Source organism: Phyllostomus hastatus, unplaced genomic scaffold (genome assembly GCF_019186645.2).
Source record: "Phyllostomus hastatus isolate PE091 unplaced genomic scaffold, TTU_PhHast_1.1 phas_scaffold_755, whole genome shotgun sequence".
NCBI classification, from domain to species: Eukaryota; Metazoa; Chordata; class Mammalia; order Chiroptera; family Phyllostomidae; genus Phyllostomus; species Phyllostomus hastatus.
The window spans coordinates 5,373,221-5,388,066 of NW_025334039.1; the positions used below are offsets into that span (position 1 = coordinate 5,373,221).

Sequence of the window (14,846 nt, forward strand, 5' to 3'; positions counted from 1 at the left end):
CTGATGAGCGAGAATAGGTTTTAAGTAAATTTACAATTTTGCGTTGGGCTGCATTCAAAGCCATCCTCAACCTCTTGCAGGTTGGGCGCCTGTGCCCTAGAGCATTGTAGGAAGTGTAGTCCGGAGGTGCTCCCTGTGGCCGCAAGCAGTTTTGCTGCAGGAAGGCAGGCACCTGGGTTTTTACTTAGGCAGTTTACATTGTGATTGGAAGATTCTGGTGACACAGCCTGTCTAGACTCAGGAGTGGATGTTCTGTTCTGCAGATCTGTGCTCTGAGGGCAGAGGGTGTGGGAGAGCAGAGGCTGGTGCCTGACTCCTCACCCACCACACCCCAGCTCTGAGGCCCAGGCCAGGTTGTTTCATCCGGTGCCTTTGATGTCCCGTCAGTGAAGTGGGAATGGCAGGGCCAGTGGTGCTTGGTTCCTTGGTGCTGTCAGTGGTGTAGCTGGTGTTCCAATTCTGATCCTCGGGGAGGAGGGAAGGACTCGGGCGCCTGGTGCAGTACATAAGGAGGGAGCTGCTATTTTTGTTTGCATTGTTTGAGGAATGGCTTAATAACCAGGAAATACCAGGGGAGCTGAGCTGCCCCCCAAAGCCGTGCATGTTCTGAGTCAGAGTGTTGGAGCGGTAACTGGAGCTACATGCTGAGAAAGGGCCCCTCCATGCCTGAGTCGGAGGATGCTGTCCTGACAGCCGTGGGGTCCCTCCAGCCCATGGAGGGTGAGCAGTGGCCTGCTGTCCAAATGGGAAGTGTAATGAAAGCTACATGGAGGGGCCCCTTTGAATAACTGTTCTGCTTTGGTGCCTTCATGAAACCTGGTAATGGGCACATCGTGGGGCTGTGACATGGAGGTACTCAAATGGGAGCTGAATGGTGGGTGACACCGTACTAAGGAAGGAAGAAGCAGATGTGAGTCTGGGGTCAGGGCTCTGAGAGTCTGGGGTGGAGGGGAGGGAGCAGTGAAGATGAGAGAAGTTGGGGGAGATGAGGCCCCACCTGTGCTGGGCAGATGCACAGGGAGCGGGGCTGGGTAGAGGGCTCTGGGGCTGGGAGGCCCAGGGTCCAGAAGCAGAGGGACACGATGTGATTTATCCCTTCTGACCCCACCTTCCCACCACAGTGCATCAGCCCCCTTGGCCTTTGTACAAGGAACACATCTGGACACTACCTTGAACCTAGTACATACTTAGTTAGCTAAAACCGGTTTCTTTCCTTCTTCTCAGTACCCCACCGAAATCAGGAAGTATGAATATGACCCAAATTTTGCAATTCGTGGACTTCATTATGACGTGCAGCGGGTAGGTTCAATTCTCCTGTTTTTCTAGTTTGATGGTGTTTGGGGATAAAACGTACTCTTGGTGCTTTTCTTTGCTCAGCACATAACTTGATTTAAAAACTTGTGTTCTTTGGGGTTGCAAAACTGAGTTCTTCAAAACCTCGTTGCATTAAGTCTTTTTCAAGAGACTGTGATTGGAAAAGTACGAATGCATGTAGCAATTTGGGAGATACCATTTTATTTCCAGTGGGCCCTTTTGCTGTTTGGAGGAACAGCCCGTCATCATACCTTCCAGTATGAGTTGCACAGTGCTTTAATCAGCAAGCAACGATGTCAGAAACTTGCCTGTGTTTCCTTGTGACAACTTCACATTGGCAGGATTTATAACGACGCCTGGAATCCTCATTCAGTGTGCAGACTGTGGTGCATTATTAACCTGTGCCTGTGTTTGTGTTTTCGAAGGCTGTGTTGATGAAGATTGATGCTTTTCATTACATCCAGCTGGGAACTGTCTACAGGTAAGAGTAAGCTCCCTGGCCCAGACACTTTAGCCCTTCTCTCCTGGACTCTTACGGTTTTCTGCAGAGTAATCCATCCTAGGCATCGTTGCTCTGCTGATTTACCGAAAGCACTTTCCTCAACCACCCTCTCCTCTCTCCCGAAATCCCGGATGGCTCGCCACTCTCGGGAGACTAGAGCCACCTCTCTCAGGTTTCCTGTTAGCGTCCTCTTTTTGCACACACAACTCCTTCACTCACTGGGTTGGTTACGACTCTTAGCTGCAAGTGACTGAAAGCCAGCTCAGGCTGGCTAACTGAAACACAGTATTGGCTCACTGCTTGTACAGTCCAAGGGCAATCCCCGGCACAGGTGTGGCCAGCTCCAGGGCCCAAACTGATGTCGTCAGCACTCTTTCCATCTCTAGGCTCTCTTGCTCTCAGGGATAGCTCCCTCCGTGCGGAGTTACCAGGTTTTCCAGATGGAGAGGCAAAGGGGAGTTTCTTTTCCCTATAGTTTCAACTGGTCTCAGAGGGCGTGGATGCTGGCAGGTGCAAATAATGTGTGTTCCTTTCCCCTGAGTTCTCCTTTCTCCCTGCTTGGCATCTGTTCATGCCAGCAGCCTGTCTACCAGGATAGTTTCCTTCTTCTCTGCTTCTCAAAAGCCCGACCCTGCTTCAGGGCCGACTTGTGGTGAGGCCTTTCCTTACCCCTCAGCCTGAAATGTTTTTTTTTGTTCTTTGCTGTTCTGGCGTCACATGATCCTGTGCTCTTAATTGCCTTGTGCAGCCAGGTGCCTGTGACTGCAGGTAGAGAGAGCCGTGGCTTGCGAAGGATTGGGTCGGTCTAGCGTGGAGGCAGGGAACTCGACGGCTGAATTTCTTCTACCTTTTGTATTTTCCTTCCAAGCGTTAAAACCTGAGGGGTGTGCACAGCTGACTGCTGCTACCTGAGCTCGAGCTGTTGTCCAAGGTCACCGTCTGGAATGATCTGGTTCAGTGCCAGTGTCTTATCTGATTTCTGGGACAAAGATAAACGGAAGTACAGTGCCTGTTTTGTTTTCAAAGGCCAGTAGTTGTAACAAGTTAATTGAGATCAGAGGCAAAATATTAATGAATCCATTCAGATATTTTTAAAAGTTATACGAAGGTGGAGAATGGAGGAAAGAGGCTGAAATTAAATGTTCACTGAAGTGACATCCCAAATGTAAATTGTGTTTTGTATGCATTTTAATATTGGCCAAGTAATTTTTTTTTTTTTTACCTTGAGCAACCTATTTGTTTGAGTGCCTAAAATTCTTCTTGAGTGATCTGTGCTCCTGCTGTAGCACAGTGTGCTGTTTGGCCCGCTCCTTCTGTGGTCCCTCCTCACAGGGTCTGTTTCTTCTAAAGAAGGGGGTAGAGGAGCAGGCCTGCGCCCTTTAGCACGCTAGTGTGCGCGATTCCAGGTGAGGAAGTATGAGGCCATTGAGCCCTGGGTAAAGGCATCTGCTCTTGGCGCTGGTGGCAGAGGCAGGGCTGAAATCCAGCCACACTGACTCCAGAATTAGTTTTTTCCTGCGTGCGGAGGAGCTGGATTCCCTTGCAGATTCTCCTGCAGCTCCGGAGGCAGGCAGGCAGGCAGATGGGCGTTACCTCGCTTTTACAGATGAGGAAACTGGCTTTCACTGTCACATAGCATTTGGGTCACCCCTCTCGGGGGTGGTGCCCAGGCTTCCTGCCTTGTGTTATGGGGTCTAGTCCATCTGAGCCCCGTACATGGCTTTTTCCATCTTGGCACTGACCTTTGGGTAGAGTGATGTGGACCCTGGCTTGTGGGGTCCGAGACATTGTGGATGAGACACGACAAATTCACATGGCCCACTGAGTCCTGTGGAGGAAAAGGGACGGCACGGCTTCTCTCTCAAGGGGAGAAAAAACCCCAGAGTGCCTTGGCCACCCTCTCAAGAGAAGAGTGCCCTGACCCTTGCCTGGACAAATTTTTATTGGGTTCAGTTTTCGCAGGAATACAGGGTATATATGTAAAGCTCATTGATCATTGTCAGGCAGACATGATTAAACAATAGATAACATTCAAAGAACTCTGAGGGCTTATTCTGAGTCAGGGTCAGATAGCTAAAGGGCCATAAAACTTTGGGGAACAAACTCACTTCCTGCTCAGACTCTTATCATTTAAATTGAGGGTCTTAGCAAAGTAGGTTTCATAGGATTTTAGGCATTCTTTCTTAGGCCTAATGCCCTAGGGAACCCACTCTTTCCAGCACAGGGCTGCACCCACCTCCAGCATTGTTTTAGGCCTAAGTCAGGCAGGGGAAGTAAGGCAGTCAAGGGATTAGGAGACTTCCCACAGACAGAATGAGGATTCAGGCTATGTCAAAGCCGAGGCGTGAGGGTCCATCACCCCCTTTTTCTATAGCCCCCCAAGTCCTTCCCTGAGGGCCCCTTCATGACTGTGCCTGTCTTAGGTCGTCCCTCTTTTGAGGCATCTTACCCATCATTGGCTAACCAGTCATCCGCCCAGGGCCAAGCAGGGTGAAGAGAAAGGGAGCAGAGGTGATGTCCCTACAGGGAAGATAAGCTTTGTCTCCTACATGGCTCATGGTCCCAAGGTCCTTTACTCAGCCTTAGCCACGGGGGATTACAGATTCTGAAACCAGGCAGGGCAGTTCCCAACAGCAGAGTATGAGAGGGTACAGGATGATGGAGACAGAACCAAGCCTTTCTCACCTTAATGTATTAAAAACATAAAACAACAACAACAACAACCCCAAAGTAAGGCATTAAAAGACCTTGTACCTTGTTGAGGGAGGCAGTGTAACACAGTGGCTGAAGAGCCACAAAACCTGGGGCCCAGTGCTGACCCACCATTTTCTACTTGGGTGACCTTGGCTGACCTTTTTGTGTCTCAGTTGCCTCTGCTGGGGAAAAAAGGGATATTAGTGTCTTTCCCCTAGCATTGCTGAGAAGTAGGTGAAGGACTATGTGGCATTCATGTCTGGGGTATAGTAGGTGCCATGTAATAGTAACTATTATTTTTCTGCTCTTACTGCCATTAGAATGGCAGCAGTAATAATAGTAGCACTTTGCCTGACATTTGTAGCAGTTCCTGGTGGCACACCTTGCCCCCTTGTGACAGTGTCTGACACCTCGGTAGGGAAACCCCAGTCATTGCCAGAGGTGTGACAATCATTGCCCTCGCTGGCTGGGCTGTTAAACTGCACCGCCTGTTGTTCTCCCAGGGGCCTCAGTGTTGTCCCCGACGAAGAAGTCATCGACATGTACGAGGGGTCCCACGTGCCTTTGGAACAGATGAGCGACTTTTACGGAAAGGTAATGAGAAATGCTTTATTTATCTAAAGCAGCCTGTGTTTTTCCGTCTCAAAGCATGGCCTGGGAGACTGAGGGGCTTGAATCCCTAGACTCTCTGACTGCCCACAGGGAGCTGACAAGGAAATGTGGGGTTGTGTTCTGAGAGACCCAAGGTTTGGGAGAGATGCGTGTGTTACAGGCTCCACGGGTTCATTCCCGGCTCTCCTTCCTTTGCCCTTTCTTCCCTCCCCGACAAAGGCTCTGTACACCTTCCTTGTACCTACTCTCTTTTCCACCACCCCTCTGAGGTGTCCCCACTTTCTGGATTGAGTCCCTGGGGGCTGTCAGTGAGGTGGCTGTCGCCTCCCCTGAGATTGAGGGCAGCCAGTTACCCTGAGCCTGAAGGGTAACCTCTGCTTCTCTGGCGTCTGTGGTTCTCTTTGCTCTCCGCATTTTTGCTTCCTGTCCTGTTAGGTGCATTGTCTTGTTTGCATCGTTAAAGCGCCGTGGGAGGTGGCCGGTCAGCTGGTGAACTGTTGTAACGTGCAGGCATTCAGAGAAAGGCTCTTTTTCAAGCTCACACAGAGGCTTATGAGGGGCTCGAACCCAGGAGAGTTAAGGGGCTTTTTCTGCCATTCCAAGGGCAGCAGCCTGTTTCCTGGTTCTCCCCTGAGTCTGGTGAGGGCGTGAGCTGGGAGTTGAGTGGGATAGGGGGAGGCTGGTTACACTTGGGAGGGTGGATCGGGGCATTTTCTCGGGTGTGCGTTACACTTAAGAGTGAAATGTCAGCTCTGTTGTGAGTGGTAGGAACAAGGTGAGCATTTTTACTTTTCATTGTTAGAATTTTCCTTTTCTCATGGAGAGGGACGCAGATGTTGACCGGAATCCCCCTCAGTGAAGGTCATGTCTGGCCCTGCTGGGGCGTTGGCCTCCATTTCTAAAGTGTGCCCCTCCCCCCACCCCCCACAGAGTTCCCACGGCAACACCATGAAGCAGTTCATGGACATCTTCTCGCTGCCGGAGATGACCCTGCTGTCCTGCGTGAACGAGTACTTCCTGAAGAACAACATCGACTATGAGCCTGTCCACCTGTACAAAGACGTCAAGGTTGTGTCGATAGTAGGAGGCTGTGGTTTTGCATCCCGGTTGCCTTTCTGTGGAAGGAACAGCATTTTTAGGCTCCTTTGTAGGTTAGGTGTTTGAAACAGCCCTTTGCCTGGGAGCTCTTGTGTTTACGGTTTGTTGCTGAAAATGGTAAGATGTTGCATTAGGAGAATTGGAAATCAGTCCAATTTGTTGTTAAAAGAAGAGGGTACTCGTATAGTTTCATGGATTTCTAATTCTTTCTGACCCAGGGCCAGGGCCAGCGCAACCTGGCCAGAGGGGCAAGTGGTGGCTACAGCCCAGCCTGTACCCAGGTCCCCCTGAGCCCGGCCACTGGCTGGGGGGGACTCTACCCAGAGACTTGGCATTTCCATCTCAGGCGGTGGCCCAGGGCCTGCAGTGCCCACAGGAGTCCCGTCTTCCCCTGCGCACACAGGTTCCATGCGGGCTTGCTGAGGCCCTGCAGAAGCTGGGTGCCGAGATCCACTCGGAGACAGAGACAGGGAGATCTCAATATTTATATGCATGTACACACACCTCATTTATATGACTTTGTATTTGTAGATTTTAATTCACGTTTATGTGTTTGTTTATTTATTTATTTTTTATTGTTGTTCAAGTACAGTTGTCTCCATTTCCCCCCACCACTCATGTGTTTATATATATTCTTTAAGCTGAACTTTTTTCACTACTTAAAAATGTTTGTGTATTATTTATTTACTATATGTTTCTTATATATTTCTAAGCATGTTATAAACATGTTTATATAAAATATATAATACATATTTATTTAAATACATGAATTTTTGAAAGGTCAATATTCATATACTACAATGTTGTAATTGTATGTTTGTGGCTGATTTGAAAATTCTCACTGCTCTGCATCATGGGATTTAGGCAGATAAAAGATGAATTACAGTTGCTCAGTGTCAGTCTGTTGTTAGGTGAACTGAATTTAAGTATTTAGTTTCCAGTGTCCTTTTCATGCACACGTACTTCGTGTTTAAGAACTTTAAGAATCACTTACGGTTATGTAGCCCTCTGCACTCACGAGGAGAGTCATCTGTTTAAAAGTTCAGTTTTCACTTTTACTATTACAAGTTCGCCAAGAGTGGACATGTAGGCAGGGTTTTTCTGTGTTCGGGCATTGTTCTTCTGAGGGCTTTATGCATATTAACTGATTAAATCCTTACTGTAATGCCTTAAGGTAGATACTGCCATCGTCACCCTCATTTTATAGACGAACGGAGGCACAGAGAGGTTGGGGAACTTGCCCACAGTCACACAGCTTATAAATAGCAGAGTCTCGATGTCAAGCCAGGAGGTTTGGCTCTGGCTTGCTCCTCACCATTGCCTTCTGCCGATCTCACATTGAAACACGCCTGTGCTGGAAGGTGATCGAGGTTGAGTTTACAGCCCAGGGTGCACACGCTGGGCAGAAATCGCCCACCAGTTTTCTAAGGCTCATGGCCCAGTGTCTCCGCACCCCAGTGGTGCCACCTGTGTAGAGGACCTGCTCATTGTCACCTGAGAGTGGGGGCTGTGCCTGCTCTTGGCACATTTTCCTAGATGGCTGTTGGGACCTAGGGAAGGGTGCAAAGATGAAAAGCTCAACGAGGTCTGTGGCCCAGATGACCTGGACTCATTTGTTCACGAAACTACGTATAAAAAATGGCTTATCGTGTGGGGCTTTTTTCAGAATTGTCCACACAGATTACCTCCTCCCGGTGAGCCTATTGCGGACTGCATTGAAAGCTGCCACTATCACTTAAGTTCTCCCCACAGGGGCCACCCATGGTGCTTGGATTGCCAGGCCCCTAGTGACAGACGTTATCATGAATGCCATTTCACTTGTATTGCTACTCAGGCTCACATGTTCACTGATTAAAAACGTGTCTTGACAGGATTCAATTCGAGACGTGCACATCAAAGGAATCATGTACCGAGCCATCGAAGCAGACATTGGTACGTACTCAGCATTACCCTGAAGACTGTCTTGAGCCTGCCCTTGGCCATGGCACCGTACAGGCATTTCACTTTCCTTGCTGGCGCTGAGCAGACGCCATAGCACCTTTCTGAGTGACATGCAAGCACCCTGCATCCTTGAGTCTCATCCATCTTCATCCCCTTTGCCTTAGAACTTGACACAATCCTGACTCCGAAGGCGAGGCGCTGGCTGCTGCAGCCCCTTAGTTATTTCCCCTTAGAGGGAGGGGGCAGGGTCTTGGCTACTGATGCATCAGACGCCGACAGCTCGCTCTGATGCAGGCGTCCTTAAGACTTCCTCCTCTTCCCCATGTGCCCTGGACAGCTCTGGGCCTGTAGGCCCTCTTCAGTAAGCACTTGCAGGCTGAGTGACCGCATGCTGAATCCCTGTGTGGATTTTTTTTTTTTTGCTCCTAGAGAAGTATATCTGCTACGCTGAGCAGACCCGCGCAGTGTTGGCCAAACTGGCTGATCACGGCAAGAAGATGTTTCTCATCACCAACAGCCCCAGTAGCTTTGTGTAAGTTGTTCTGTGTGTCCCTGGCTCCCTCGCTTCCAGCTCCCTGCTTGCACTGCCTTTCACAGTTGGAATTGTGTGAAAAAAGTTGCAAAAACAGTTCACCCCTGCAGTGTTAGACTAACCCGGCTGACGTGTTGTTTAGGGACAAAGGGATGCGGTACATCGTGGGAAAGGACTGGAGGGACCTATTTGATGTGGTCATTGTTCAGGCCGAGAAGCCAAACTTCTTTAATGATAAGCGGAGGTGAGTCTCTGTCCTTCCAGGGGACCAGATTGTTCTCATTTGCTGCTGTGAAGACGTAAGATTCAGTCTGTCTTGGCGAAATTCCATTGGAAATCATGAACATCTGACATGAAAGTTTTTGATTTTTAATTCTTTTAGCAAGTAATTGCAGGGAGGGTGAGATCAGTGTGTAACACCTCAGATGGATTGAAGTGGTTGTGAGGGGTGATTGTGTGTGGGGGGTGGTTGTGTGTGGGGGTGGTTGTGGGGGGGTTATTTTGGGTGGTGGTTGTGTGTGGGGGTGGTTGTGGGGGCGCTGTTCCCAGCACAGCACAGTCCCTCACTGCACCCATTTAATTTTGCCTTTGTTCTGGGTGCCTAGAATGAGAGCTGAATAATCCTCCACCTATATTCATCTCTGTGTTATTTTATAATGATGGAAGGTCAGCAATATCCATATGAGGGGATATTATGCAGCCATGAAAATGATGCATTTGAAAAAACAGCAGTGAGCATGCATTATGACTGTAAAAAATGATATCTGAAGAATATGTAATCACATGAGAAATTTGTCACAGCCTTAGAGAAAAAAAGATATGACCAATGTGCACAAATGACCCTCATTTTCTGTTCATTAGGAAGGGGAAAGATACGGATGCAGAAAGACCATAGACATCTACTGAAATGTGTTTGTACTAGAATTATGGGTGATTTTTCTTCTCTCCATCGTATTTTCTTTTTGCATTTCCAGTATTTTTTGCAGTGAGTTTCTATTTTTCTAATCAGAAAAACAATTCAAATAAGTGTTACGTTAAAAAAACTACAGGCAAACAGTCTCCTGTCCTTTGGACTAGCACCCCCAGCGTGAGGAACGACTTTGGCATTTCCCATTTTCCGTCATAAAATAGTATGCCTGTCCTCTGATTGGCTTTATATCTAGAGCGCCTGAATTTCAAGTACAAAGTTGGATATATATACTAAGGTAATATTTCCAAAAATGTGTGTGTGTGTGTGTAATAGAGAGGGTTTTTTTGCATAAAACCAATTTTTTGTACCATCAAATAAACTTGGCAAATCTGAGTTAAAGACAGTTTCTGTATAGGAGGGCTTTTCACAGCCATCAGTAACTTGTTAAAAAAGGGACATGGATAGGGCGTAGTGTTTTCCAAATGTATTTGACCCTGGAGTTCTTTGTCCACTGCATGTTCCTGGCTGCTGGGCCCGCAGCTTGGGAGACATGGCCCAGGGCCAGGGGCTGTGTTGGAGCCGGTTCTGGGCTCCCAGGCTGGTGCAGCCCCGTCGTGTCCACGTAGTGTTCCACGCAGCACACGGCCCGCGCAGCCACCCAAGTCATAACACTTCCTCTTTCTGTTCTCAGACCTTTCCGGAAGGTGACCGAGAAAGGTGTCTTGCTCTGGGATAGAATCCACAAGTTGCAGAAAGGCCAGATTTACAAGCAGGTACCTCGTGACCCGTTCATCCTTTTTGTTACTTTGTGTGGTCAGTGATAGCAATAACAGCTGGCGTTCACGGAGGGTCACCCTGGGCTGGGGGCTGTTCTGAGTGCTCCCTGCTCCCGTGGACTGTTGACGACTTGGTGGCAGAATTTAAGCTGAAATCAATATTTCAATTACCTTACATTGAACAGTTTCTTAAAGTAAAATGTAAAGCATTATTTCTTATAGTACATGACATTTAAGATACTGGTAGCAAAGCTTAGACTTTTTTTTTCAAGATTTTATTTTATTTATTTTTAGAGAGGGAAGGGAAGGAAAAAGAGAGAAAGAGGGAGAAACATCAATGTGCGGTTGCTGGGGGTTAATGCCTGCAACCCAGGTATGTGGCCTGACTGGGAATCGAACTTACGACACTTTGGTTTGCAGCCCGCGCTCAATCCACTGAGCTATGCCAGCCAGGGCTAGACATTTTTTTTTTAAGAAGCATTTAATCACATGGCATGTTACTTGCCCAAATTAGTAATTATTTCCTGAGAAGCTGTGTTTCATCTACAGTTTTAATATATTACATAAGGCTTGCAAATGTTTGGATAAGTGATTACATTGCTGACTCTTATCGTATCACTGAAATAAGTTTTTTTATTGATTTTTTTACATGATGCAGTTCTTGTGGGTTTATATAACAACCTGCTAGATTTGGCATTAAGTTTATTTTCTAGGCCTTGAAAAAATTAGCTTTGATAACAGCCATTCCACTTCTAGGACGTTAGCCTAAGAAGATGATTAAGATGTAGCTAACCACCTGCTATAAGAGTGAAGTTACTTACAAAATAGATAATAAAGTAAATGAGAACAACATACATGTCCAACACCAGGGAATTGGGTAAATGAGTCGTGGTATACGTATCGGGACCAGAAATTACATGGCAGGTCAGTATTTGACCTGGAGAGAGGGTCACAGCCTGGTAAGTGTGAACAGAGCATTGCAAAGAGGTATCTACAGGATGATTCTCTTTTGAAAAGTACATTCAACTTACAAGAAAGGCCTGAAAGATTTCACACTAACATGCTTTTATCTTTATATTTTGATATTTAAAGTAAATTATAAAGGTGAGGTAATTTTTTTGAAGTTTTTTAAAAACGTAAGTATTTGGGGCCATGGGTGATACCCAGGTCTCTGCACCTGTCACAGATACAATGCCTGTGTTTTCCTTACTGCAGGGCAACTTATATGAGTTTCTGAAGCTGACTGGATGGAGGGGATCCCGAGTGCTGTATTTTGGTGACCACATATACAGCGACCTGGCGGTGAGGGGGGGCCTTTTGTCCTAGTTCTTTGTTGGGGGGCAGATGTGGTAGTCCCACTTATTAAGGAATTTCTCTTTTGGTTAAGACAATTTTTAGGCTTTCATAAAAATCAGGAGTAGGCCACTTTTTTTTAATGTCTCATATTTTACAGAACAGATGCATCAGTCATGAAAAAGATAAATTTTGGGGGAAATGATGTAAGTTAGCAATTGACTCAAGAGTTTATCAGAAAAATCTTTGTGTTTAAGTAATAGTAAGAAATAAATGCCATTGTTCTTTCCTTTTCCTTTTATTACTGTGTCAGAAACACACAACTGCAACGTAAAAGCGCAGAGACCTCAGCCAGGGCTTCTGTTGCCAGCCTATTGCTTTGGAGACCGGCCTTTCTAGGAAACAACTGTTAGGTGAAAATGAGGCTTTTCTTGCCCTGTGGAAGGACCAGCGGAGCATCACGGGACTTCAGTTCTGTGATAAACCTATAACTGGAACAATATCTAATTGGAGGCAGAGGGGGGTTGATTCCAGGCACTTGCGTGTAGTGACACCTTTTCCAGGTGACTCCTGCACACACCTGTGTAACCACATCTGCCCAGTGGGCTGAGGTCTCGTGGGAGGAACCATGGTTCAGAGTGAGGAGACTGAGGGTTTCCACCCCAGCTCTACTGTTTATTAGCTGGGTGACCTTGAACACTTCCCCCAAGCCCTGATGTCCTCATGTGTAAAAGCGGTGAAATAAGATGATGTATATACAAGTGCTTAGTAAAGGAGAAATACAAAGGGCTACCAACAGGATGTTGGCATTCCCAGGATGTCAGGCCACTTGACATGGCATCATGGGCATTTGCCTCTTGCTAAGTGGGGTCTGCAGGCCCTGAGGGGAGACTCCGTGCTGCCCTGAAGTCCTGTGGGCGCACGGCCCTGGGAGGTGCCACCACACGCACACACGCACAGGTCTTTTGCTGACTCTGAGAGGCACTCACAAAGCAGTCGCGTTCTTCAAGTGGGATCCCGTGGCATCAGTGTCACCTGGGGCCTTGTTAGCAATGCACATTCTCAGGCCTCACCCAGGACCCACTGAGTCAGCATCTCTGGGGGTGGGGCTCAGCCATCTGTGTTTTAACCAGCTTTCCTACTAAAATTTGATACCAGGGTAGTGCTGGCCTCAGAATGAGTTAGGAAGTGCTGCCTCCTCTTCAATTTCTGGAAGAGTTTGAGGGGGATCGATATTAATTCATCTTTAAATGTTTGGTAGAATTCACCAGCGAAGACATCTGGTTTGGGCTCTCCTTGGCTGGAAGTTTTTTGATTACTAATTCAGTCTCCTGACTACTTAGAAGTCTGCTCAGACCTTTTATTTCTCTGCGATCCAGTCTGGGCAGGCTGCGTGTTTCTAGGGATCTGTGCAGTTCACCCAGGTCATCCAGACGTCATTGGTTCACCACCTGCCCCTTAACCATTTTTACTTCCGTCGAATCGGTAGTCATGGCGCCACTTACATTTCTGATTTTATGAAATTGAGTTTCCTCTCTCTTTTCTTAATCAAGGTAAAGGTGTGTCAATTTTGTAGATCTTTTTAAAGAATCAACTCTTTGTTTTGATGTTTTTTTTCCATTCTCTATTTATCTCTGATCTAATCTTTATTTTTTTCTTTGCCGGCTTTCAGTTTAGTTTTGTAGGTTCCTTAAGGTATAAAGTTAGGTTGGTTTGAGACCTTTCATTTTTAATGTCAGCGTTTGTAGCTGGAAATCTCACCTTTGGCACTGCGTTTGCAGCATCCCGTAAGTCTGGGTGTGTTGCATTTGCAGTTTGATTTGTCTCAAGGTGTTTTCTAATTTCCTTTGTGATCTCTTCTTTGACCCATTGGTTAAGAGTGTGTTGTTCAATATCCACATATTTGTGAATTTTCCAGGTTTTTTCTTCTGCTGTTGAGTTCTAGTTTCATTTCTTGTGAACAGAAAAGATACCTTGTATGATTTCAATATTTAAAAAATTTTTAAGACCACCCCACACTGTGTGTTTACTTGTTTGAGGGCAGGGATGTGTCTGTTTTTGTTCATTGTTTTATCTTCAGTATCTAGAACAGGGCCTGGCAGATGGTACTTGATAAATATTTGCCAAATGAGAAAAAGACTGACCTTTTAGTACAGTGATTGTGCATCTTAGATTTTCCAGGGCATAGTTGACCCGAGATAGTCTGGCCTATTGTCAAATTATGGAGTTATAATGTTTGAATGAAAAATGCGATCGTGTGTGTTTATGTCGTATGATCATTCCACGTTGGATATGCTCTGGTTCCCATAACCCACCAGGCCTGGCGCACAGGGGGAGCTCCCCAGCCATCTGTGGATGAATTGAACGAAGACCTTCAGTAGCATCTCGGTCCAGCCTCTTTCTGCCCGTGACCTAACTGTTGCTTTACAGGCCATGGTTAATGATTCCAGACCCTGGGATTCTGCAAGGACTGTGACTCATAGCAGTCATTTCCAGAACAGAAATTTCCTTGGGGTGAAATGATCAAAGCCTTGGGCTAACTGGTTTTAATTAAATGTAATTCATTGAATTTGGCTTGGTTAATAACTGACCATTGCAATTAGAAAGTAATTCAGTGAATGCCTGTTGTGTCTGGGTAAGGAAATGAAATGGCTTAAATTCTGTTGACATTAACGTTGACTCTCTGTGATCTCGGCGCTCAGGATTTGACCCTGAAGCATGGCTGGCGAACTGGAGCCATCATCCCCGAGTTACGGTCCGAGCTCAAAATCATGAACACGGAGCAGTACATCCAGACCATGACCTGGCTGCAGACCCTGACCGGCCTGCTGGAGCAAATGCAGGTTTGGGACCTTTTCCTCTCCTACTCTTTCTGTAGCCGGAAGTGAGTCCACTGGTCAAAGGTAATTGAAGTATTTATTATTTAATTGTGGTTATAAAGTTGGAGGCATAAGTCATCCAGCAGAATAACTACTGGGATTATTTTGCCCTGAAGAGTTTTGCCAGTTTCCCTGGCAACTGGCCTTTAAAAATGCCCCCAGAGCCATTTGGAGGAAGAGCTTCGTGGGGCCCACGCACAGGTGTCTGCCTACGTCCCTCTGGCAGGTCCCCCGTCCTCACTTTCCTGTTAAAGCCCCCTTGGGGGATGTCCAGTGGGGCAGTGGGATCCGAGAA

General features: G+C 47.0%; 1 protein-coding gene across 1 annotated transcript in view; it reads left to right on the forward strand.

Annotated features, from left to right (window-relative positions):
* The window catches only part of NT5DC3 (5'-nucleotidase domain containing 3), a 45,732-nt gene that overhangs the window by 21,092 nt on the left and 9,794 nt on the right, over positions 1–14,846 (forward strand). Inside the window, exons 3-12 of the mRNA XM_045826494.1 lie at positions 1,225–1,299; positions 1,740–1,795; positions 5,014–5,104; positions 6,053–6,190; positions 8,092–8,152; positions 8,591–8,693; positions 8,836–8,937; positions 10,295–10,376; positions 11,595–11,681; positions 14,375–14,515. Of these exons, the coding sequence (XP_045682450.1) occupies positions 1,225–1,299; positions 1,740–1,795; positions 5,014–5,104; positions 6,053–6,190; positions 8,092–8,152; positions 8,591–8,693; positions 8,836–8,937; positions 10,295–10,376; positions 11,595–11,681; positions 14,375–14,515 (936 nt within the window). The remainder of the gene's footprint in view (positions 1–1,224; positions 1,300–1,739; positions 1,796–5,013; positions 5,105–6,052; positions 6,191–8,091; positions 8,153–8,590; positions 8,694–8,835; positions 8,938–10,294; positions 10,377–11,594; positions 11,682–14,374; positions 14,516–14,846) is intronic.